The following is a 26,237-nucleotide window of genomic DNA, read 5'->3' on the forward strand; positions in this document are numbered from 1 at the left end:
GCCGCCGGACCGCGCTACCCCGCGCTCCCGCTCGCCCCTCGCCCGGCCGCCGCCGCCGCGGCCCCGCCAGCCGCCACCATGTATGACGCGGACGAAGGTGAGGGGTTTTCCTTTTCTTTCTCCTCGCCTTTTCCTCCCGCCCATCCCGGCCAGGGGTGCCGCTGGGGCCTGCGGGAGCCGGGAGATGGGGGGGGGGGGGATGCGGCGGCCTCTCCCGGGGTACAGGAGGATCCCTGAGCCGGTTCCACCACGGCAATGGTCGGAGCCTAACTCACGCCTTGTGCTTCCCCGCAGATATGCAATATGATGAAGACGACGATGAAATCACGCCCGACCTGTGGCAGGAGGCCTGCTGGATTGTTATCAGGTGAGCTGCTGGGCTGGCTGCCCTTGTCCCTTCAGCGCGGGTCCTTTAGGCCTGGCAGGTGACATCCAGCTTGTGCTGGGAGCTGCAGGCTTGGTCACCCCAAACCCTGTGCTGCGGCACCTTCAGGGCTTTTAGTAGAAACAGAGGGTTGTGGGCACGGATTAAGAAGCTCTGCTGACCCCCAGCACACGCTTTTTTCAGTGAAGAAAGGGGTGGTTTTGGTTCCATATCAAGCACGTGGTTTTGCCCACTAATCTCATTGCTGATGCTGGCATTAGGAAATCAGTAGTTGGGTGGTGGTGTTTTCTTCTGGCAAAATATGAGCATCCAGAACCTGTGAGGCTGGCACAGAGGGGATCTAAGCTAGAAGTTCTCAGTACTATTACTTGGACTTGGATGCATGCTCCTAGTTTACTGCAGCTTGGAAAATTAGTTAAGGCAAAGTAATTTACAGGTGTTGTTGGAAACTTGAGCTGGAGCCACTTTCAGCAAGTTTGTCATCACATTTCTCTTCCAATTTAAGGGAACTTTAAGGCACTCGCTGTGCCTGCAGTTGTGGCTTAGCCAAGAGTGACAGCAAGTCTGTCATTCCAAAGTCTCTGTGCCTTCAGGCAGGGAGGGAATTGTTAAACATTTGTGAGGAGTATCTCTGCTTGAAATCAGTGCCTTGGATTAAGTGAATGTGTTTGATTCTGCACTATATTTCATGGCATGTGGAGTTTTGGTAATAAATATATCTTAAGTTTGTTGATGTATGAAGTACATTAATTAAATTAAGATTTCTAATTAACCTGCTCTTTTTTTTAGCTCCTATTTTGATGAAAAGGGTTTAGTCAGGCAACAGTTGGATTCCTTTGATGAGTTTATTCAGATGTCTGTGCAGAGAATTGTTGAAGATGCTCCACCAATTGATTTGCAAGCTGAAGCCCAGCATGCCTCAGGAGAAGTGGAAGAGCCAGTAAGTGGAGAGCCTTGGCAGAGATTATGTGTTTTTATAATTCAAAGTCATTTTTCATTTGTTTTATTCAACCTCGTCCTGCTGTTTTGAGTTGAGATGTGACCAAGAGCAAGTGGCTGCTGCAGCTCCTATTGTCAGTTCCTCTGCAAAACTGCATGGACAGAGATTTAGTAGAGCAGGCCAGGTAGCCAAGAGCAAGCTGTGTTTTGCTGAGATTTTGGTTTTTCAGCAGCTTTACCATGGCAAGGCTTATGGGTAAAAACTTCTCTCTTACCTTTGACTCGAGTTAGGATCAAGTTAGGTCCAGGTTTTCAAAGGGTGCTGTTGTTCATGTTCTTCCTTTGGCACCATGTTCCTAAGAGCACAGATTGTCTCAATTCTGCACCACGTGGTGGCTCCTCTACAATGAGTGTGCACCTTCTGCAGTGGCTCTGGTGCTTTCACCTGTGCCCCTCGTGTAGACTGATCCCTTTTCCATAAGTGCAAATGGTGATAAGCCATTGCCTTGCTGTCAGTCACCACCTTGCTGTTTCCCTCTAGGGATTTAAAGGAACTTTAGGACACCAGAGCATTGAATTTGTTACATGGTTTTCCTGTTCCTTTGCATTTTTTGCAGGCAAACAACTATCCTGTAGAGAATAACTGAGATGTCTTTTGGTTTCTTTGGTAGGCAAACAGTTAATAAACATTTAACCCACTAATTCTTAATATTTCCTCTGTTATTCTGTGTGTATTATGGCAGAATTCTCTATTTGTGCTGATGTTTGTACTGTGCCTGGTCACTGTTCAGATCACAAGCATGGTTTGTGCTGGGCTTCTTTTTGCCCAAAGGGTAGTATTTTATTTTCTCAAATCACAGAGGTTAGGGTCTTAGTCTCATTTTTTAAATGCAGGTTTTTAGGAATAGGTATAGAGATGAGAAAAACAAAATTTGCTTTTTCCTTCAGAGTTACTTGCAGTCAATCTCTCACCACATTTGAGGATGTTGGACTAATTTAAGGAAAATGTCTCTATTGGGAAAAACTTGATTTTTTTTGTTTCTGTCTCCTTCTGCTTCTCAGTCTCAAATTTTGAAGGCAGTTTAGAGCACATGAGAGGGTTTAGGAACCATGCACAGAGATAAGAATGGTGGTAAATGTATTCTCCTCAAGATAGCTTTCATGAGAACTTGGGAAACATTACTATATGTGGCTGTTGCTGCAAATCCAGGAAAAGATGTTTCTTCACATAAAGACTGAGTTTTTTTACCTACAAAACATTTGCCAACAAGGGTCTGCCACCTCCTGTTGTAGGGAGCTTTTGAGCATTTTAAAAATCAGGTCATTTTCCAAAAACTCAAGTCTTCCTTTGTTTACTTGTCCTGTAGAATCTTCCTAGGAGCTGGTGTTACCCAACTTGCTGTGTTTTCATTTATTGGTAGTGGCTGTTCTTCTGCAGTAACAGTTCTGGTTGCTAATAGGAGAGATGTTTCTTCCATTACAAGCAAATGTATTCTTGTTTTGCAGCCCCGGTATCTGTTGAAGTTTGAACAAATCTATCTCTCCAAACCTACACATTGGGAAAGAGATGGAGCACCCTCACCTATGATGCCAAATGAAGCCAGACTGAGAAACCTCACGTAAGAGCCAACTCTGTGGTGAATAAACAAAAGGAAGAACTGCCTCTGCCTTATTAATTCATAGCCTTTTGCAACATAGTAGTGTCTTGAAAATGTAATAATTGCTGCTCTGTTTTAAACTTTCATGTGTAGTTGTTAAATGCAGATGGCGATTTGTTAATAATGCTTAATACACCAGTGAGTGCATTACTCAGGGTTGTACAGAAAGGTAGTAACTGACAGGTGACACTGTGCTGTTTCTATTCTGTAGGTATTCTGCCCCCTTGTATGTGGATATAACTAAAACAGTTATTAAAGAAGGAGAGGACCAATTGCAGACCCAGCATCAGAAAACCTTTATAGGAAAGATTCCTATCATGCTGCGTTCCACGTACTGTTTGCTGAATGGCTTAACTGACCGTGACCTTTGTGAGCTGAACGAGTGCCCACTGGATCCTGGTGGCTACTTCATCATCAATGGCTCAGAAAAGGTAAGGGATATACCTTGCACAGCCATCTGTACAGACATTGGAAGTTCTGTCACTTGTTCCCATATGTTTTGCCAGGAGCATAAACACTCTGATTACAGTGTACCAGAGATACTGTGGGAGTTCCTGATCCTGCAGAAGGATGAGCTTTTAGTCATCTGTTAGGGTTTTCTCAAGCCACCTTTTCTTCTTTGAGGCACATTTCCCATCTTCGGTTCTTCCCTTCTTTGGTTTTGTGAACTGCTTTGCCTTTTGTGAACTGTTTGCCACTAAGTCCGTTAGATATTTTTATTTCCTTTTCCAGTATTGCAGAGCAACATGCATTCTGAAATGAGGCAATTCCTCATTTGGAGTGTCCTCCAGCTTGTTCACAGCTGTATTTTTGCTGATGATTTTATTGTATTTTTGATGCATTTTCCTTTAAGAAGAGGTTCTTGCCTCCATTGCTGTGGAAGCAGCTTCAGAAAATCATATCCACACCCTGTTAGTGCCTCACCAGTGAAACTGACAGTATTTTCTCACTGATAACTCAGGCAAATACAGCAAAATAATTAGAATTTTATATTTCTTCTTGGGGAAAAGAATTCTGGCTTTGATTGTTGAGCTGGCATTTAAATTTGCCTGTGCAGTACATTGGCCTTGGAAAAACAGATAGTGAAATGCTTTCTTTATCAGTGTGCAAAATGTCTCAGCACAGCCAGCATGTGTGGTAAGTAAAAAAAGACAACAGAGTTCCCCGAGTCTCTTGTTTGGACTATTTCATCTTAACTAGCTTATATTTTGTTTAAATCTGTATTTTTAAAATACAATTGACTTCATGCTGTGCAGTGCTCTTAAAGTTGAGGCACCTGAAGGAAGAGTAGAAACAGTGTGAGTGTTGCTTTCAGCATTCTCTTTTGTCAGTTATTACTGGTGCTCTTGTTTCTCCCACAGGTTCTGATTGCTCAGGAGAAAATGGCTACAAACACAGTGTATGTGTTTGCAAAGAAAGATTCAAAATATGCCTACACAGGAGAGTGTAGGTCTTGTCTGGAAAATTCCTCTCGACCAACAAGTACCATATGGGTCAGCATGCTGGCCAGAGGTGGACAGGTATGGCTAGGCAGTAACAACCCCAGAGAGAGATTTAGGAGTTTTGTTACTGTCCTATCTCTTTGTGTCATTTGCTTTTGGGATTTTGAGAAGAAATTTCTTCTGATGCTAAGTTGTAAAGAAGATAAAAGCAAATGAAAATTTGTTTGTCATATGTTATGCTTGTCTCTTTGATAAATAATTTGAGGATTGAAATGAAGACTCAATTTGTGGCAGGTTTTAGGGCAAGGCTAAAAATCATTTTTAAATTACTATACATGAGTTTTTTAGAAAATTCAGACAAGCTTTGTCCTGTTTTCTCATGAAGAATAAGTAGAAGAGCAGGGACCGTCTCTTTGCTGATGGTCAAGCTAGTGTTGAGATGTATTTTGCAGATCACATATTAATTCATATTTAACATTTAATTTTGCCATCTGTGAGGGGAAATAAGTGCTACTTGTAACTTCAAAAGGTGACAGTACTCATTTAGTATTGCACTATGTTTTGAAATTTTTCAAGAACAACTTAAATAGTAGCTTTACAGTATTCTCACTCCTGATGTCTGGGGCACAGCTGATTTCTTCTGCATCCCACAGCATTTCCTTCTGGAGAAGGGGAGCAGCTACTTGAATAATCACTTGCACAGCATGTTAGAAAAGCTGAATTTAAGCCTGACAGAAGGAACACTGAAGGTGGATAGGATTGCTCTTGGCACTGAGGGAGAGAAATGATGCATAAGGGTGAATGAGTAGTATTTATATTCCTTTGTATCAGCAAAAACCTTACAAGTTTTCACAGAAGCTTCAAATGTTTTTAAAATAAAAACTCATTGCTGGAGGAAGGCTGCAGAGTACCTCCTTAGTTGGCCTGCTGAAAAGCCATGTTTTCCCGTGGTGCTTGAATAAATATGCTTGTATCATCCAAATCCAGAGAGAGACTTTTACTTAAAGGCAGGATGATTTTAGAGACTTTCATTGAAAGGCAGGATGATTTAAGCCTCAGCCCTGCTCTCCCTATCTTTGCAGGGTGCAAAGAAGAGTGCCATCGGTCAGCGCATTGTGGCAACTCTGCCATATATCAAACAAGAGGTGCCCATCATCATTGTCTTCCGTGCACTCGGCTTTGTGTCCGACAGGGACATTCTAGAGCACATCATCTATGATTTTGAAGACCCAGAAATGATGGAAATGGTAATATATATGAAATTGTTTCCTGTTCTCATGTTTGGTGGTGTGTTGGTGCAGGCAGTCATCGCTTGAAGCGTTGCTCATTTTCCTGTTGTAATTGAATTATTATTTTTGTGGGTTCTCTATTACAGATGTTGAAAGTTCTCTGCCTGAATCTATTGTAATGAGTACATTAAGGGGACAGAGCACAGTGGAAATTTTTAAGTTAATATGTATTTGGAGAATTAAGGAATTCTGCTGTTGTTGACTTTAACTGTAAAATCTTGATTATGCCTGAAACAGTATCACACCTAGAATGAATTCAAATGAGAATTGTTTTCAGAAGTTTAAACTATTTTTTGTGTTCTTCCTGCATGCTTCATTGCTGTTTTCCAGTGCCAGAAAGACCTGGATCAATAATTAGCAGATACTGAAAAAAAATCATTAACAAACTACTGTGTAGTTTCCTTCAGCCCCAACAGTCACTAGTTGCTACAGGATTTTTTGCTGTATTTTTCTGCCTTAGGTCAAACCATCTCTGGATGAAGCATTTGTCATTCAGGAGCAAAATGTTGCCCTAAACTTCATTGGCTCCAGAGGTGCCAAGCCAGGTGTCACCAAAGAAAAGAGAATCAAGTATGCCAAAGAAGTCTTGCAGAAAGAAATGCTCCCACATGTTGGTGTCAGTGACTTCTGTGAAACCAAAAAGGCCTATTTTCTAGGGTATGTCAGAACTCTGTCTCACAGCTGCAAATGGATGCTTTTTACTCATGTATATGATTGGCAGAATGCCTTGAATGGAAGTTTGTTATAACCTCAGTCTTCTGGGTACTCTGTGATAAACCTTGGGGCACTGGTATATTTTTCAGGCTGAGAAAATGCAAATTTTGATAAACTAGGAAAAAGACAAGCCTCAAACACATTTTGGATCTTAAGTTAAATATGATGATAGTGCTAAATGACTTTTTGATATCCAGTTGCATGGATAACACAGATAAGTAAGATTTAGATAAGTACTGATAAGCTGACTGTAATGTAAACCACTCTTTAAAACCAGTAGCACATTGTCTTGATCACTGTTTACTGGTATGCAGATGAACTATAGCATCAGGAGATTTGTGATTTTATACCTGATTGCATGTGCTTAAACAGAGCCCATATTGCAGTACAGGGCAGATATTTAGCAGAAGAGGCATGACTGTCATGATGTAAATATTTTCTTCTCCCTGTCCTTAGCCTTAACTTTCTGTGGGTCATCCACCTCTAAGGATGTGCTGAAGAGGTTTATTTTAGGGCAGTGGTATGCTAAAGATCTAGAATGGACACCTTTTAGGAAAGAGTTCACTGACTTATCTATGAGAACATCTAATCTTTGTTGTGAGTGCCTGCTGTCAGTTTAAAACATCAGCTGTCTGATTTGCTTAGGTATATGGTTCATAGACTGTTGCTGGCAGCACTGGGAAGAAGAGAGCTGGATGACAGAGATCATTATGGCAACAAAAGACTGGATCTTGCTGGGCCACTCTTGGCTTTCCTGTTCAGAGGGTAACTATCACATGCATGTTTTCTTTCATGGTAGAGGCATTGCCAACTCTGTGCTTCTAAGTCAGACTAATTCTATTGTGTCAGAGAGCCAGTCTTGGGGCAACACAGCTTCTGTCTAATTATGACTTTTCCACAGAGTGGTTGAGTTTGCTATAACATTAGGTGGCCAGCACTGACTTGTTTTGAAGCATATTTTGTGCATGTTTACAAACAGTTGCATTTGCTTTATTCCCCTCTGCCCCCTCACCCTGGTTACAAATTGATTCTTTTCAGGAGGCCAGTGACAGTTTTTTCAAATAGCCCCGAGCAGGTTGAACTGCACATGCACTGTTAAATCAGATTTCTCGGTGTCTTTCTTCTACAGAATGTTCAAGAATTTGCTGAAGGAAGTGAGAATATATGCACAAAAGTTCATTGACAGAGGGAAAGATTTCAACTTGGAGTTGGCAATTAAAACAAGAATTATTTCAGACGGTTTGAAATATTCATTGGCAACTGGAAACTGGGGTGACCAGAAGAAAGCTCATCAGGCCAGAGCAGGAGTATCTCAGGTACAGTAAGAGCTTTGTCAGGTTTACAGATCTTGTGGTAAAACTGTTCTCATGGAAGAGTTTAACATTGCTTAGCAGCCATGCACGTTGTATGTTAAACAGAAATATTTTAAAAGGAAATTTTCTCAGGTGACACAGATGGAGAGCCAAACGGTCGGATCTTCATAGGTGTGTGGTTTAAGGGATTTTTTGTCATGGTTTGTTTGCTTTGGCTGTTGCACTCACTGCTAAGGAGTTGGTGTAACTCTTGTGATGATTTTTTTGTTTGATCATACGCTTTTGTGTAAATTCGTAGTCCCAGGGAATCATCCAGGAGGATGGGTTTCTTTCCTTTAGTTACTTCCAGTCCTTCACAGGCAGTTAAAAAAACCTGAGTGACACCTTATAATATAAAAGTTCTGTATTCCATGGCAAATGATGAGCACTGACTTCATTAGCCCAGGGTCTTGCTATGGTAAAAGCATGTTCTGGGAACTTTTGCCAGTACTACACTAGTTGGGAGCTTGAGATTTTAGGGATAGTGTGAGGTTAGTGGAGGTGAGCTAAAAAGTGTAGCTAGCAAAAATCAAAGCTGTTTTAGTTCTTTTTAAGCACATCATTTCTAGAGGGTGTTGATCCTTTGTGCTAAGATGTCAACTTAAGAAGCTTTGACTGACTGAACTCCTTGCAATGTGCAGGTGTTGAACCGCCTGACTTTCGCATCCACCCTTTCCCACCTGAGACGCCTGAATTCTCCAATTGGGAGAGATGGAAAACTGGCCAAGCCCCGGCAGCTGCACAACACCCTGTGGGGAATGGTTTGCCCTGCTGAGACCCCTGAGGTAATGAAAGCAGGATTTGTGTACTAATTGCCTCTCCCTCAAGGTCATTTTGTAGCCATGACACTTGTGGTGATCCCTTGCACTTTTTTTAATAACGCTGACCCAAATATTTAGCTTTATAACTAACTCGGTGGTTGGAAGCATGTTTTGTGTCTGGTTCCTTGAGGAGTTAAGTTGAAATTCTTGAATCTTCTTGATTTGAAAATGCAACTTTATGTTTCTGCTAGGGTCATGCAGTAGGACTTGTGAAGAACTTAGCCCTGATGGCTTACATTTCTGTGGGGTCTCAGCCATCCCCAATTCTGGAGTTCTTGGAAGAGTGGAGTATGGAAAACCTAGAAGAAATATCTCCAGCAGCAATAGCTGAGTACGTGCAAATAAAACTCTTTAAACAGACTTAAGCTTTATCCTGCACAACACTTCAAGGGTTTGAGTGTTATTTGGTGGGATGGGATATTTTAATTATTATTTGTGTTTCCCCTTCTAGTGCTACCAAGATATTTGTTAATGGCTGCTGGGTAGGAATACACAAAGATCCGGAGCAGCTGATGAATACCCTAAGGAAGCTTCGTCGTCAGATGGACATCATTGTCTCAGAGGTATAAGTCTTTACATCTAGAGTTTGGGTGTCCTTTTGGGCAAGAGAGGATAATGCCTTGATATACTTTGCAAGTTTCAAGTAGCATTATTTGCAAGTCTCTTTCTGAATACACTTCCTGTTGCGTTTGTTTTGTGGGTTTTTTGGGGAGGTTTTTGTATTTGGTACATTTGGGGTTTTTATTATTATATCCTTGATTATGTATGGTTTGTTGCTTGGTTGTGGGGTTGGGTTTTTTTAGGGGGAGTTGTTTGTTTCTAAAGAGGATCCAGTTGAAAGACAAAACAATTGAAAATAATCTTCTGAAACGCTCCTGTTTGTAGGAGTGTTACTCTTTGTTCTGTGCTTCTGATAGTGCCTGGGAAGTCTTTGCTTTAGGGAATTTGGTTATCCTGTTTTGTGTTCTGTAGTTCTGATTCCAAGCTGACACTTTGTGCTCATGGGGTGCTGCTGTCTTGCCCAGGTCTCAATGATTAGAGATATTCGTGAGCGAGAAATCCGCATCTACACTGACGCAGGCAGAATTTGTCGGCCCCTTTTGATTGTGGAGAAACAGAAGTTGCTGCTGAAGAAAAGGCACATTGACCAACTAAAGGAACGAGAGTATAACAATTACAGGTGAGGGACATTCCTGAAATTCAACTGAAGGTGTCATTTTCCATCTTGGAAGGTGCCACATTCAGGTTGGAGAGAGGAATGTGTAAAACTTTGTGCAGCACAAAGATGCTTTCTCTGCCTGGTAGTTCAATCAGTTTTTTTAATTACACTAAGACAGTAGTAGTAATGATAAGAGAAGTCCTTGTTCCTGTCACTGCTGAAGAGACCCATTTTAGGTGTTAATTGAGTTATTGGTTGTTCAGTTGGCAGGATCTTGTGGCCAGTGGTGTAGTAGAGTACATTGACACCCTGGAAGAAGAGACTGTGATGCTGGCAATGACTCCAGATGACTTGCAAGAGAAAGGTGTGGCATATTGTTCAACATACACACATTGTGAGATTCACCCATCCATGATCCTGGGAGTGTGTGCATCTATCATCCCTTTCCCTGATCACAACCAGGTCAGTGCACCTCTGTTGACATCCTGCTTTTAAAGCTCATAGAAAACCCACAGGGGGGTGTGTGTGTAAGGAGCTTTATGTCCATAATTATTGGTCTTCCCTTTGTCTGTCTAGTCTCCCAGGAACACATACCAGTCTGCTATGGGTAAGCAGGCTATGGGAGTCTACATCACCAACTTCCATGTTCGTATGGATACGCTGGCACACGTGCTGTATTATCCCCAGAAGCCCCTGGTAACAACACGCTCCATGGAGTACTTGAGGTTCAGAGAGCTGCCAGCAGGTGTGTTGTCAGTTCATATTCATGGGACAAAAGTACTGCTCTTCTGCTTCGTTTCAAACATGTCACAAATGGTGTGTGTAGAGTACCTGAACATTTAGCAAATTCATGCATTTATAGTTTAAGTGTTAGCTTGTAGCTGGACACCTAGACTGCAAAAAATTTGTTGGTAGTGTTGCAGCTGAAACTACTTTACCCAAAAAAAACCTGCTAAAATCTAACTGAAAAAATGCATTTTCTGTATTGATGTTTGATAAGTTTTTCACAAGGGGTCACTCTTGACTCTCTTTTCCACCCGGAGTTGAATTTGCTGATACTGCATGTTTCTTGTGTGTGGGATGTAGAGATTTTATCTGAGAAAGGGCAGAACAGCTTGACTGTAGAGAGTACAGCCTACTTTGAGTTAAAATAGTGTCTGTCTGGGCATGTGTGCATTCTTTCAAATTTTTTCTTTCAAAATATTTTCTCTGCATATTGTAGGTATCAACTCGATTGTAGCCATTGCATCATACACAGGCTATAACCAGGAAGACTCTGTCATTATGAACCGTTCTGCTGTTGACAGAGGCTTTTTCAGGTAAGACTTTTTAAATTTTTTAACTGCTTGGAGTTAAAAGAAAAAGCTATACTGACTTGTCCAGAGGCTCAAGAAAAGTTCATTTTATGCTGGAAGATGCCATTATCTGAATCTTTCCACTTGAGAAGCATTTTAATTTTTTTTTATGGGAATAGAGGGAGCAACACAGTGAAAACAGTGAATGTGTATCTTAGCAAAACACCATGAAACCTCACTGCCCACTTTGTCTTCTTGATCTTCCATTTTGATCTTTATTCTGTTTAGGGTCCTTTCTATCACAGTTTAATGAAAAAACATTCAGACTCTTCCCTGGGGTATTTTCATATGTCTTGCCAGTTACCAGAACAATGTTCCAGCATTTTAGCATAGTCTTGTCTTTATTAGTGAGACAGTTGCTACCAGTTAGGATTGGAATGTTCCTCTCCTTAGAAGGAACTGCTGTTGGCACAGCTGGTGGCTGATGTGACTTCATGCATTATAGTATCTGAAAGCACTTTGGTGTGCTGGCAACTGAGGCAGCAAACAAAAACCCTTAAAGCACCAGAAAGAACCTTATATTAAATTGAAAGTTTTTCACTGCAGCTCAGTTGTATTGGGTGTAGCACTGCAAGGTAGCAGTAGAAGCCTAAAAAAGTTTGCAAAATTGCATGCATAAGGAAGAAAGTAATATGAGAATGATATGCTGAAGATGTGAATAATCATTAGGAGTAATAACTACTTCTGTGGTGTCAAGCAGATAGAAAAATCTTCGCAGTTCATCAAAAATTAACCTGTTATCTTAGGTACTTTGGCAGTATCTTCAAAGTGGCCATCATAATGCCCTCTGAAACTTCTCTGTGTGATGGGTTGGTTTTTTTTTTTTTGCCCTCAGTGAAGGTCAGATTAACAGGAAATCAGAGGAAAGGTTGTACAGCATGCACTCATTATTTGGATTTGGTTGTCATTAGTAACAGCAACCAGAACACGTGAAAATGAGATATGGGGGGAAATGGTGCTGGCTTCACTGGAGAAGACTTTATGACTTTGTTTCAGGTCTGTGTTCTATCGCTCATACAAAGAGCAGGAGTCTAAGAAAGGGTATGACCAAGAGGAAGTTTTTGAGAAGCCTACACGTGAAACTTGCCAAGGTAAGGTAAAGGAGAGATTTTAAATTAAGGGCAAGGTAGTGTTGAACTGATTCAGTCTTCATTTTGGGATATATTAATACAGACATTTCTGTATTTTATAGAAATTACGGTATCAGTTGAGATATTTACATTAGATGTTTCAGCAGTTCTCTGAAGCTGCAAGCAGACTTGTTGAATTACAGCAGAACATCAAGAGTCAGTATGTTGAAAAATCTGTGAGTCTACTTTTTTGGTTCCTTCTTCCCCCCAAGGTATGAGACATGCAATCTATGACAAACTTGATGATGATGGTTTGATTGCCCCTGGGGTACGTGTGTCTGGGGATGATGTCATCATTGGCAAAACAGTCACACTGCCAGAAAATGAAGATGAGCTGGAAAGCACCAACAGGCGCTTCACCAAGAGAGACTGCAGCACCTTCCTGCGGACCAGTGAGACTGGGATTGTAGATCAGGTCATGGTGACCCTGAACCAGGAAGGATACAAATTCTGCAAGATCAGGGTGAGCACTGACATTTGTGCTTTCTGCTTTAATCATCTTTGGCCTGTATTTAAGTTACCAACTGCATGTTTTCCTGTGGCTTACAGGTACGTTCTGTAAGAATTCCACAAATTGGAGATAAATTCGCTAGCAGACATGGTCAGAAAGGAACCTGTGGGATCCAGTACAGGCAAGAGGTAGTAACTTATTTTTTCTTCTGAAGATTTTACCTGTGATGATCTTAGCATTCTGTCTTAAGTGAATTGTCTGTGGACTATCTGTTCAGGTGCAATATTGACTTAAATGTAGCTAAAATATTTTTAGAAGGAGACACAGCTGCTTTTTACATATTTCAGTGTCTTTTAAATTCTTTAGAAGACTTAATTTGGATCCAGGCACATGCTTTTCCTAAACATGATGTTCTGGGAGGAACTGACTGTGTGTTTCCCTGCTCTAGGATATGCCCTTCACGTGTGAAGGCATCACACCTGATATCATTATCAACCCCCATGCCATCCCTTCCCGAATGACCATTGGTCACTTGATTGAGTGTCTTCAGGGCAAGGTAAGAACAGTCTTCTACACTGCATGTCTCAGCAGTAGGAATTAAAATTTGGTGGGGACTGTTGTATCCTTTGAGGTTTTTTTTGTTTTGGTTTGGTTTTTTTGGTTTTTTTTTTCTTTTTAAGATAAACACTATCTAGTAGGTGTTAATTCACTTTAAAATTATTGTTCTCCAGTTATTTGATAGCAAAAGGAGGTTTCTTAGGGAAGATGTACAGCCCTGTAAATTTTATCAAAAGGTCAGGTCCTACCTACAGTGTGCTCTCTCATCTGTTGCTTTTGTTCCAGACATTTTCCCCTGACCTAAAATAAGGAGAGCAGAGGCAAAATTATTTATAGTGTGTATTTTTTAAAATATGTGGCAGATAAACACAGTGAGATAGGGTACTACCATTGGCATGGAATCTCAAATTCCAGTATTAAGAGTTACAGCTGTTTGAAACAGCTAAATGTGGTCTAACCAGTCCTTCAGAAACCTAATAAACTTTTCCAAATCTCTTCTCTGTAGGTGTCTGCAAACAAAGGAGAAATTGGTGATGCTACACCTTTTAACGATGCTGTCAACGTGCAAAAGATTTCCAACCTTTTATCAGATTATGGCTACCATCTAAGAGGGAATGAGGTATAATCAAATTATCAATCCACTGTCATTTTTTTAATACACCTTTGATGGGTAGTAAGGCTTATGGTTGCATTGACTTCTTCAGGTCCTCTACAATGGCTTCACTGGTCGAAAAATCACATCCCAGATCTTCATTGGCCCTACCTATTACCAGCGCTTGAAGCACATGGTGGATGACAAAATCCATTCTCGTGCACGAGGGCCAATCCAGATCCTTAACAGACAGCCCATGGAAGGCAGATCTCGGTAAGGATCCTGTTAATTTCTCTGTGGGGTTTTGTTTTTCTGTCCAGCTTTTAGCCCTGAACAAGTAGTTGGTTCAGCTTTGCAGCTTAATTAGTTCACCCCAAATAGCCACCTATTTTTGCATGTGTTTGCCTTAAGATCTTGTATTGGGTGCAGATGCCAAGGTTTTGGTAGCAGGAGGTACTGCTGGGGTGGCCTCTCTGAGAAAGGACCAGGCTTGCCCTGTGCTGGACACAGCCACTTACAGCTGGCCCTGGCAGCCCCAGTGCTGGCCAGAGCTGAGCCCAGCAGTGGTGCTGCTACCACCTCTGTGAGAATATATTTAAGAAAGGGTAAAAAATGCGGTGCACTAACTGTGAGAGAGGAGTGAGGAAATGCAACAGGCACTGCCCTGCAGCCTGTGGAAAGCCCACGCTGGAGCAGGCTCCTGGTAAGAGGTGGGGGACCCCTGCTGCTGCAATCTGTTCCTGAAGAATTCTACCCCTTGGGAAGGGCCCATGCTGGAACAGTTTGTGAAGGACTATCCCATGGAAGGGGCCACATGCTGGAGCCGGAAAAAATTGTGAGAAGGGAGCAGCCAAGAGCAGCTGTCCCCATTCTCCCAGTCATCACAGGGAGGAGAGGAAGGAGTTGGGAATGAAGGAGTGAAGTAACCTGGGAAGAAGGTTGGGGAGGTGAACTTTTTAGTTTTGTTTCTCATCATCCTACTCCATTTTTAATGGGTGATTTGTCTGTGGTGGTAATTGATAAACAATCTCCCTGGTTTTATCTTCACTCATGAGCTTTTCCATCTTTCTCCCCATGTCCTGTTGACATGGTGGGGACTAGAGAGCTGTTTGGTGGACACTGACAGACAAGCCAAGGTTAAACACACCACAGATAAACAGAGGATGATTTAATAGTACACTTCATTTTGCTGTATGGTTGTGCTGTGGCTGTCAGGCACCAGCTGTTGAAATGCTCATCAGCAGTTATTAATTACCGTTTTCACAGTTTTATTCTATGGTGTTAGAGGAAAATTAATGCCCATCTTTCCTGCTGCCTTGCAATGCAGATACTTGTTCCAACAACAAGAACTGATTATTTTGCCAGTGAACTCAAAAGTTGAGGGCTTTTCCTGTTCCTTTTAGTGATGGTGGCCTTCGCTTTGGAGAAATGGAACGAGATTGCCAGATTGCTCATGGAGCAGCCCAGTTCTTGAGAGAAAGATTGTTTGAAGCTTCAGACCCCTACCAGGTCCACGTGTGCAACCTCTGTGGAATCATGGCCATCGCAAACACGAGGACTCACACCTACGAGTGCCGCGGGTGCCGCAATAAAACTCAGGTGCGTGTGCTTCTCATCAGCCATTGTTCCTCCTTGTGGGCAGCAGGAAATGCCACTTGAGTGAAGCAGGAGCAGAGGGAAGTAAATATTTAAAGAAGCACCAGAACAATTGCTATTTTAGTTTCATAACTGTTTTAAGTGTTTATAGCATTGTAGTTAATTTGGATGCTTCCTTTTTAATTTTACAGTGTTGGCTTGTCACTTGGCAGGAAATGCTGCTCAGTGCAGAGTTTTCAGAGACTTTAAATGCTTGAGAGCTTGTTTTTAGAACTAAAACTCAGAATCACAGGAATTTAGAGGCATCGCCCTTGTGACTGTCCCATGAAGATATTTCTGCTTGCAGAGTTGGGTCCCCACGGGAGGTCTTTTGTGCTGCACTTTGGTGGGGTCTTTTAATTTAATAAAAGCTCTGCAGTGCATGCTTGGTTACAGAAGTGTGTCAAGGGATAGCAGTAGCAGGGATAAAAATAGTAGCCTTGAGCAGGCTTGTTTTTGTGCCCAGGACTGACGGCTGCAACTCTGAACAATGGCACTGGGGTTACAGAGTGATGTGTGCTGGAAACCTTACCTGCATTTATGCACCTCAGGCACACTCTGCTGTGCACATGTTCTGTTAAATGGTTCTTGTTTAGGATCAGATCCCTTGGCTGCATTTTTATGTTAGAAATGTGTTCTGAAGAGCTGTTGGGTAGCCCCTACAGACAGGCTCAGCTTCCTTCTTACTTTGGTACTGTCTGTGAGCAATTCTCGCTAAATGTTTTCATGCATAACTTCAGATTTGCTTTTAAGCCAAAAACTCAAGGAAGTTATTTGTGTAGAGGATGTGGAAGTTGATGCTTTATGAGTGTTAATCACAAGACTTTTGCAATCTCTTTGCAGATATCTTTGGTTCGAATGCCCTACGCCTGCAAACTCCTCTTCCAGGAACTGATGTCCATGAGTATTGCACCTCGTATGATGAGTGTTTAGCCTTAAAAGGGCTTTTTTTTTTAATTATGAGACTCAAGTGCTCAGGTTTTGTTTCATTTTGTACACGTTGCAATCAAAATTACAGTTTTACTCATCTGCTGTGTGCTGTTCAAAAGTATGTTTATTTCCTGTAAATAGAATTAAAATTTGTAATCCAGCTTGTGAATCTATTTGTGTATCTGTGAAAGAAGTGTGCAAGCAAATTGGGACTCAAAGAAAAAGGGAGTTAAGAGGGACTGATTAGTCAGCTAGAAAAAGCCAGAGCTTGCAGCTTTCCAAAATACTAATTTAAAACTGTGCATAAGTGAAAGTCCTCACATCACAGCTCTGCACCATCATCTGTGGAAAAACAAAAACATGTTACACTCTGTCCTGTTCCAAGAGGGAATATTGCAACTTTGGCAACAGCTTTGGGATCTCTTGGCTGAAGATGAGCCCTGACCCCTCCTTCCTTCCTGCCTTCTTTCCTTCCCTCCCTGCTGCAGGAGGATGATAATAGACACGTTTTTCTGTGCTGAGATCACCTGGACATGGCACACAGACTATCACAGTGTAGCTATGATGTCTGGCAGTTTGTTCCATTAACTTTATCAATTTCCTTTAAAGTGGCAGTCTACATTTACTTATCACTTATAAGGCTCCAGATGCCTCAGAGCTTTCCTACAGCTGAAAAGAACCAGCTGTAGCATGTGCTGGGTGTGTGCAAGAAACAAACTGTTCTGGGGTATAAGCTTGCTGTTCATAGCACAACTCAGTAAAACTCAATTTCATTCACATCCATAAATGAGATGTTTGAAAAGGGATTAGAGACTACCTTAAAACCATTAGCCAAGTTCCTGTGCATGGTATTTGGATTCATTGTAAGCTCTCATTTCAGTGCCAGGTGCTGCTAACGTTCTTCTAAGGGAAGTATTTCAGTTCTTCACAGACATAAGGACACAAAAAGTCAAGACTATATAGTTTGGATAAAGCTAGCAGGGATTAAAACCAAGGATTACATCCAAAAGGGGATTTGGGCAGCACAGTATTCTCTAGCCAGGTGCTTTATTCCCTGTCCCTCTGCCTCTAGCAGGGTTACAGTTACTATTGTGGCTCTCCAGGTTTATTCCTAAGCATATCTTGTGGCTGTGGTACTGAGCCATCCTCTGCAGCTGGCATGAGGGTGGCTGCTTTGCCACCAGCTTTGCACACAGCCTAGCAAACAGGACGTGCTGTGGCAAATCTCCTAAGGTTTCACATCCCAGCATGCAGAGAACATGGCAGGAACTGGAATGTCTGCTGTGCCAATACTGCTCTCAGGAGAGAGGGGCAGGTTTGAAAGCATCCAAACAACACTGAAAGGATGATACAAATGCAGGGCTGGAAACCCACTGGAAGTTGCTCTATAAAAAACCCAGAAGGTGTTTCTTAATGTTTTTTCGGTATTCCCAGTATTTTACAGCATGTGGGGGGGTTATTTAAAAATCCCTTGAGAACTCTAGCTACTAAGATTTGCTGGAATGTTCTGTCAAATGCAAAAAACTGCACGCTAAACTGGTATTTCTAGTGGGGGGAGGGTTTGTTGATTTTTTAAAGCATTAAACAGAGGTAGTCCTTTTGTATCAAATAAGAATAAACTGTTAGGGAAGAGAGCTGCTGAGTGCTCAGCCACACTTACCAACCTTTGGTCAGGGCTATTTCATGCAGAGTTTCCACAACGTGGATTTTCGCAGAAGCCGTTGCCTCTCCTTTGGCATTCGATGCATGGCACTCATATTCCCCAGCATCCTCTTTGCTCAGAGGAGATATCTGAGGGAAGAAACACACCCCACTTCCCCAGTGAGCATCTCTTGCAGAGGTGATTCTGTTTTCAGGTATCTTACAGAACTTTGTGTCAAACCCTGTGCTCCCCTCTACTCCCCCTCTGATTTTGCAGTTTGGCATACTGCAAAGTGCTGCAGGCTAGACAGAGGAAGGGTGCATGCAAGGTAAGACTGCATGGTAAGACCGGAACCAGCAGCCACCCTTACCCTTCATCTCTAACTCACACAGGTTGTTTTCCTCCAAATTCCCTGTCTGTTGCCATTTGTCTGCTGTCCTGTTCTCTGTCCATGAGCAGTTTGCAAACTGCCCTCTGCTGCCTGTGCAGCTCTGTGCTCACACAGAGTACTCACCAGCACCCAGCCAGTCACTTCGTGCTTCTCGGGGCCCCCACGGGTCTGGATGGCCAAGTTCTCCCGGTCCCCAGGCAGAAGCTCCATCCTCTGGACACCATACTGTCCTCGAATTATCTAAACAGAGGGGCAGGAATGGGTAAGAATTTAGGGGCTAACTCATGCTGGAGCTGCATGCTGAGCCATACCTGCACACAGACCAACATTAGACATACACGGATGTGTTTTGTGCAGCAGCAGTGTATTTCTAGTGTCACAGTTTCACCTAGTCCTCCCTGTAGTGTAGCCACCCCTCACCTCAGCAGCAACAGAGTGGCCCAGTTTTCTGGGATGGATGGTGCTGTGCAGTGGGGTGTGCCAACATGCCCTGTGCTGATCTGGCCTCACAGAACTTGTGTGTGTGTTCCCAAGGGTGTGTTCAGTGCCTGTTTCTGCTGCAGCAAACCATATGGTCCCTCCTGGTAGGCACAGCATCAATGGGAAAGCAGCACTGCAGTCTTTCCCTGGTGTCTGAGCCCAGAGCCCAGCACAGGATAAGTGGTGCTCAGCCCTTGTTACCACCAGGTCAAGCAGTCTCTCAGCCATGAGGAGAAGGCATGAAAAGCAGAGCAGCACTTTCAGTGAGTGTAAACTCAGCATCTGTTCATAAACAAGCAGAACACTCTGCCTGAGTCAACAAGCCCACACTGCATGCTCACCTGACAGTCTGCTCTTGAACACCTATGAATAAAGCTTGCTGTCTTACAGCAAACTTGGGGTTAATCTAGTTTTTTTCTCCATTACTTAAGTAGTAATGTTTCAGCTTAATTTTAAAACCCTTCACAAGTGTGCACAAACCTGTGGCACTGGAAGGGGCTGCAGGAGCCATGCAGTGCCTCCCAGCCCTACAGCCAGGATCCTCTCCATTCAACATTGGTCCCTGTCCTAAGCCAGATGTTACCAGTGCTGCCAAAATCAACATGCTGCTGGCTACTGGAGCTCAATGACTGCCCCATGAGGTTCCTGTTCCCAACGTGGGCGATGTCTAGCCACCTCAGAGTCACTGCTGCCAGCAGGGTGAAGGTGAAGGCAGGTCAAGGGACATTCCCTACATGCTCCAAATACCAGGCGCCACCAAGAGAAACACAAGTCCTGTCCTGGCTCAGGATCAACAAGAGTTTATTTGCTAAATAATGTCTAAAAAATAAGCAAAACCAGATGTGTGGGGGTGGACAGAACTGCAGAGATGAGAGAACTCATCAAAGAGGTGTGTTTCTACAGAGAGCTGCTATGGCCTTTGTGCTTACCAGGCACTTTCAGCCACCTCAGGTTTGCTGTGCTGTAAGAGCTCCCAGCAGGGCCCTTACCTTGTTCCAGATGAGGACAGGGGTCGGGATGCCAATGACTTCACAGCTCAGATAGATTTGTGCTCCTGTCACATTCCAGATGTCCTTAGGAGGAGTCACAATGGAGGGTCCTGCAAAAAGAGAGAAAAGCTTTTAAGACCCAGGTGACTGCAAGCCTGCCTCCATAAAAAAGCCTTTTAAGTGGGAGCCAGTCACAGTTTTGAGGATGAGGTGAAGGTGATCCCTGCTAGGAGCAAAGTTCACTGGACTGATCCCACATCATAACACTTCTCTCTCCAAAGTGGCACACACACCCAGCCTTGAGCCATCCAGACTGATGGGTGCTTGCCCCAGATGAAAAATCAAGTGTTGAGCAGTTCAGGTGATGAGTCCTCCTCCTCACAAGGTTGAGGTTAGAAGTGAAATACCGATTGTATTCTGTTACCTCAGGGGCTGAGCAGAACTGTATCAACTGCTGGCTCTGCTTACCATGCAGTCACCAGGTCAGCTGGCATGGAGGAAAGGACCCCTAGGAGACAGAGTGCATCCCACTCTGTCATGCCATGAAGAGCTTGCCCAACTTTGCAGCATCATTTCTCCCAGCATGATTTCAATGTGGGCTAGCAGAATTCCATGTTGTGCTGTTCCTGTTTTACCTGTGTGCCATGCTCAGCCAAAGAGGGCTGGCTGGGTGGTGGCAGAGCTCTCCATGTGTGAGATACGGGAAAGGAGAGGGTGAATGCAGAGCTCTGTTTTTCTCCAGAGAGCTCCAATTCCTGGTTAAATAGAGAACTGCTGCTAAAGCAGATCAGAGCAGGGTTGTTTTGCAGATCTGGCTGGAGATGTTTATCCCTCAGGCTGGGAAATGCTGGAGACATTACCCATATCCCAGGAAAGGAAGAAAGGCTGTTTCTGTTCAATCCCTCTTTAGCCAGGCTGTTTTGTAAAACACAGCTATTAATTCCCTGCAATAGGAAGTGCAGACCAAAGGAGCATAGAGTGTTTATTTCCAGTTATTGATAGTTCTAAGGACACCACAAACAGCTTTTCCCCTTCTGTTCTGAAGATGCAGGCAGTAACAGGAAACTAAAGCTCCCATTACACTCCATCAGGAGAAGGCATTTCCTATGCAGACAGGTACTCCAGAGCCAGCCTGACAGAAGCTCCTGGGTATACTGGCTCACAGACCACACACAGCTCATTCCTAGTCCTGTAAAAGAGAGGCAGATATGGGTCCTAATGCTCCTTATGGGGTCCTCAATCTGCACTGATTTCAGCCCTGCACATGCACTCTGCCCTGCAGCCCTGTTGCAGACAGTGGGGTGCAGGTCTCAAGTGCATCCCACAGCACCAACATCTTCCAGCAGAAGGCTGGTGTCTTCTTCCTCCTCATGATCAGGGGCAGACCCACACTAGTATCATGGCCAAAGGGTATCAGCCATGCTTCTATTTTAGCCCAAGAGATGCTGAGGTGGTTCCCTGCTCCTGAGCAGCTGGTGCAAACCCAGAAAAGCGTTTGCTCTTCTGAGATTTCTCTCTCCAGGAATGACTGTACACAGCCAGCTGGAGGGAAGCTGCTTAGAGACTAGGGGTGGCTGCACTCAACCTTCTCTGTTACAGAAGTATCCCAGTTCTGATATTTAACAGGAGGCAGCTGTGGAGAAGCAGAAACGTTTTATGTGTAGCCCTGGGCGATGGTTGAAACCACACCTAATAGTCAGCACAGGCTGGTTTCCTGGCAGGCACCACAGCCCAGGTGCTCCCCATCAGCACAGAGATGAGCCTCTCAGCTGAGAAGAGGATTCAAGCAGCATTTCAACACCCTGCTGAAGGTTTGCTCCCCTGAGTACCCTGCAGTGGCCAGCCCACTGCCATCTGCAGGATGGGGCCACCTCAGGTCATGCACTCTGCTCCCCTTACCCAGTGCAGAGCTTCCTGCACAGCCCAGCTGCTCTTTTTTCTGGTGTCCCTTAAACAATAGGGACAATAAGGTGCTTGGAAGCTGTGATGGGACACAATGTCCCCAGGCTGGACCCATGCTCTGTGAGGGGCCTCCAGCTGATATGCACCCAGCAAAGCCTGCTGCTGCTGCTGTTATTCTGCTGTCCAACCCTCCACATGCAAACTGGCTTTCCTAAAGCAGAGCCTGGGACTTGTCCCCAGCTGCCAGGGCTATGTCTGTCCCTGTAGGACACCATTCTACCACTGGGGTTCTTCCATAAGGCAGGAAAAACAAGTTAACCAAGATGACAAGTGCCCCCCAATGATCACAGTCTCACACCACAGAAAAGGAGAGATCTTGGCTCTTACATTAAAAGCCAGGTGGATGTTAAGGCATTGTTGTGCTCTTCCAGGATCTGGCTCAATTCTCCCCTGGTTGGGAACTGGCAGCATTCAGCACACCACTAAATCCCCTGCCTGAGGTGTCTCAGTCTTGGTTACTGCTGAGTTTCCCCCTGTGCCAAGGGTTCAGGCACCCACTTGCCCAGAGGTGTTTATTCACCCTGCCAGGATGAACAGGTCACATCATGATTTTTCAGCAGCAATTGCTGTCAGGGAAAAAGAGACAAGGAATTTCTACCCACCTCCTGGGTGAGGAGAAATTGTTTATCTTCTTGGACAAGGGAATTGCCTGCACAGCTTCACAGCAAAGCCCTGTCTGTTGGCTGTTATGAGCTTGTCCTGAGCTCGGGATGTACATCCTGATCCAACCAGGCAGAACATGACGTTCTACATTTGGCTGTAAAATGAGCTGGAAGCATCCACAGGCCTCTGCCTGTATCTGACACAGCTCTGAGGCCAGGAGGGAATACACATCCTGAGAGATGCAGCAAGTGTCATGGGAAATGTCACTGTGCTCTCTCTGGACGTTTGACTGAAATCCATACAGCCCAAACTCTAGAGCTGGGCTCTTCTGCCACTAAAAATAAATGAGAAAGGCCAAAAAGTCACCAGATTTAAAGTCAAATCACAACTGGCCACAGCAGTAGCTAAATTCTCACCACAGTGAGCTGACACCAGGTGCATGGCAGTCACCCTGCTTGCTGCCTGTGCTGGTCCCACTCATGCTCAGCCCTCAAAGTGGACAGAGATGGACAGCAGCCTGACACAGCAGGAGAGGCAGGGGATGGCAGAGCCTTGCATGCACTTCAGAAGATGTGAGGACATTCCCTCCTCCAAGTGCCCCTCTTGCTTCAGGAGCTCTTGTGAAGGGAGCAAAGCTGGGCCTGGAAACCAGCCCACCTTGTACAGAGCAGATGTCTTGATTCCTGCCAGCAAGGAGTCCCCCTGCCATCATCCCACAGCCTGCACCTCAGAGCCTTGCTGCTCTCCTGGCAGCACTGCCCACAGAAGGGAGGGTTTCTCCATCAGCTTCCTTCAGGCTGAGGACCTGAGGGCTGCACCTGCCCAAAGAAATGGTCCCCAGCACCAAGGTGGCTGAGTGGTCCCTGCTGTCCTGCCAGGGACACTGTGGATGTACAGATGCTCCCTGACTGCTCATGAGCTCCTTAACCAAGATGACAGCCCAGGCTGTTGATGGAGATTAGCTGCTCTCCACAGGCACTTCAAGCATTTCCTCTGTGCTCTGCCCATTGTTTGTAAAACAAACAGCTCTCCCTGGCCCAGGAAGGCGCTTCTTACAGAGCCCCAGAGCTCATTCACCCTGGGACAGAGCCTGAAAACACTTTTTCTGCAGCTTGCAGGGAACTGACAGTCTGTGTTATGTCAAAAAAAGCAGCTGGAAAGGAGTTCCCATTGTTATATGTAGTTGCTTTTCTGCCACAGCAATGTGCACAGCAGAGCCTCTGGCATCCTCGATGAGGATATTATTATTATATTTTGGATATTATATTATATATATATAATATATATTATATTATTATATAATATAATAATATATAATAATATATAAAATATAATATAATAATATATAAAAAATATATAAATATATATAAAATAATATATAATATAATAATATATAATATATAATATATATTATATATATTATATATATATTATATTATTACTTGGATATTATGAGGATATTATTGGATATGAGGACATTATTATGAGGATATTATTTGGCATCTCTTTCTGACACCCCTCCTGCACCAGGCACCCCTTCTGTGCCCAGCCTCAGCTGGCATCTCCCAGCCCACCCACTTGTCCCTCACTGATTGCTGCATGGTCTCTCACAGCTGAGAGCTAGGAGCTCCTCACCAATCCTTTGCTGTTGACACAAACAACCCAATGAAAACGACACAGCAAGCAGAGCAGTAGCTTTTTTTGCTAAAATCAAGGGGACTAAAGGCAAAAACCAGCTGGACATTAAGCACCGTGGGCTATGTCCTGGTGCTTGGGAGTGCCTGGATGCCCAGACATGAACACATGGAGCCATGTAGCACAGGCTGAAGCTCACGTGGGTGTCAGCCTGGCTGCCAGGCAGCACTGCACTGCCCTGCCACAGCCCCAGGGCACACACTGCCTGGGAACACTCCCCAGGAGGACAAACCCAAGCAAAAGCTGAACATTGTTCACTCTCACAAGCTATTGCAAGTCTGAAAATAAACTGATTCCAGTCTCCTAAGTTGCTGGTAAAGTACTTTCCCTTCAAAATGACTTTATATGGAAAAAGGGAAACCTTCCATAAGCAATGGACATCCAGTGATGTGAGCTGGCATGGCCTCAGCTGCTCCCTCCCACGTCAGTGCCCTGGGAGAGGCGGCAGCAGACGGGAAGTGTGGGCAGCTCCCAGCCTTACCCACTCCCAAAGCAAGCAGCCTGCACTCTGGCAGATGGACAAACCTCCTCTGTTACCTTCTGAAGGCATCTCTCATCCTCCTGCAGCCTGTCTTGGAGCAGACTGAGGAGACTGGATGCAGGAAGAGTGTTGGATGCTGTGTGTGTTCGGATGCTCCCCCCAGACTTCAGCAGGCTCTGGAAAGGCTGCAAACACAAACTCAGCTTTGGCCCAAGCCCTGCAGACTTGAGCCTGAGCCAGCTCAGCGAGGAAGGGCCCTGGGCCACCATCACTGTGCCATGGAGCAACTCCTGCTTTCCACAGCACCGGGCTCAGCGTGGTGCACGCCGCTGCCGCTGGAAACACCAGCCCTGCTCTTTTACCCTGGGCTGGTAAAAACCACCCTCTCTCCAGAGACCTTGGGCAGGACCTTTGTATCATAGAATCACAGAATGGTGAGGGTTGAAAGGGACCTTAAAGATCATCTACTTCCATGAGCTAAAGCCTGGAAAGAATGTGAAAACGGAGACAGCAAAAAGGCATGGCAGCATTTCTGCATGGAAAAGCAAGCAGGGCTTTCAAAAATCCAACCTGATTAGACTTGTTACGTGGTAATCTCCTATTTAGCTCTAACCTCAGCCAACCTCAGCCCAACAAAGGACTAAACACATTTTTTAAAACACAGCATGCCTTTCCAGCAACAGAAAAAACAAACATAGGGTGGAATTTGCTGATCAGTAGTCATTCCTTCCTAGTGAATTTGGGTATGCTGTGATGATTGAGAATGAAGACACAGGTGAAATACAGGATCCTCCTGAGCAGTGAAGCCCTTGGCATACTGTTGCTCTCTAGGACTCTGACAAGTAATATATTAAACAACTTCCATAGTAGCTTTTAGCACAGTAACCATAAAAATTCAAGCTCCAATGAACCAAAACCTTTTCAAATAGTGGAATGTCTTTTAAGGAGGAATTTATGACCTGTGCTACAACAGTGGAAGTCCCCAAAGTTACACATGAATTTTAAATCACCAGTATTTTTGAACACTGAGAGCAATGAACAGCAGTGTTGAGGAGTCAGTCATGAAACACAAGAGTCCAGGAAGGCTGGATGTGTTTTAAAAAAGGAATTGTTAAATATTCAAGAGCAGACTGTCCCCAAGAGTAGAACAACCAGGGAAAAAACCAGCCTCATTAAACAGAGAACTTAGGCTGGAATTTAGGAGAAAAACAGAGAATCTATCACCTCTGGAAGAAGGGTCAGGTAACATGGGAGGACTATAAGGATGTTGTGAGGTCATGTAGGGAGAAAATTAGAAAGGCCAAAGCCCAACTAGATTTTTTTTGGCTGCTACATTTAAAGACAACAAAAAAAGTTTCTATAAATACACTGCCAGCAAAAGGAGGACCAAGGAGTGTCTCCATCATTGGCTGAATGCAGAGGGTAGTGCAGTGACAGGGGATGAGAAAAAGGCAGAGGCACTTAATGCCTTCGTCTAAAATATCTGGGCCAGTTGTCCTCAGGATACCCATCTCCCAGAGCTGGAAGTTGGTGATGGGGAGATGAGCAAAGCCCCCAGAATCCATGAGGAAATGATCAGTGACC

At 44.0% G+C, this 26,237-nt stretch overlaps 2 protein-coding genes across 2 annotated transcripts in view; one reads left to right on the top strand and one right to left on the bottom strand.

The window, feature by feature from the left end:
* On the top strand, window positions 1–16,570 carry POLR2B (RNA polymerase II subunit B). The gene is made up of 25 exons (XM_066548045.1): window positions 1–97; window positions 295–367; window positions 1,175–1,325; window positions 2,831–2,943; window positions 3,194–3,413; window positions 4,344–4,502; window positions 5,507–5,671; window positions 6,174–6,370; window positions 7,073–7,192; window positions 7,557–7,743; window positions 8,421–8,564; window positions 8,792–8,931; window positions 9,052–9,163; window positions 9,626–9,780; window positions 10,023–10,221; window positions 10,336–10,504; window positions 10,982–11,078; window positions 12,111–12,205; window positions 12,457–12,707; window positions 12,794–12,883; window positions 13,144–13,251; window positions 13,759–13,872; window positions 13,958–14,118; window positions 15,249–15,444; window positions 16,324–16,570. Exons 1-25 carry the CDS (start codon window positions 79–81, stop codon window positions 16,411–16,413), a joined length of 3,525 nt encoding a protein of 1,174 aa, XP_066404142.1. The 5' UTR covers window positions 1–78; the 3' UTR covers window positions 16,414–16,570.
* Window positions 14,999–26,237, bottom strand: part of IGFBP7 (insulin like growth factor binding protein 7) — a 16,935-nt gene continuing 5,696 nt past the window's right edge. Inside the window, exons 2-5 of the mRNA XM_066548046.1 lie at window positions 19,913–20,022; window positions 18,567–18,683; window positions 18,075–18,201; window positions 14,999–16,752 (exon numbers count right to left, since the gene is read on the bottom strand). Of these exons, the coding sequence (XP_066404143.1) occupies window positions 16,733–16,752; window positions 18,075–18,201; window positions 18,567–18,683; window positions 19,913–20,022 (374 nt within the window). The 3' untranslated portion in view covers window positions 14,999–16,732. The remainder of the gene's footprint in view (window positions 16,753–18,074; window positions 18,202–18,566; window positions 18,684–19,912; window positions 20,023–26,237) is intronic.

This window comes from Molothrus aeneus, chromosome 4, assembly GCF_037042795.1.
Source record: "Molothrus aeneus isolate 106 chromosome 4, BPBGC_Maene_1.0, whole genome shotgun sequence".
Classification (NCBI taxonomy): Eukaryota; Metazoa; Chordata; class Aves; order Passeriformes; family Icteridae; genus Molothrus; species Molothrus aeneus.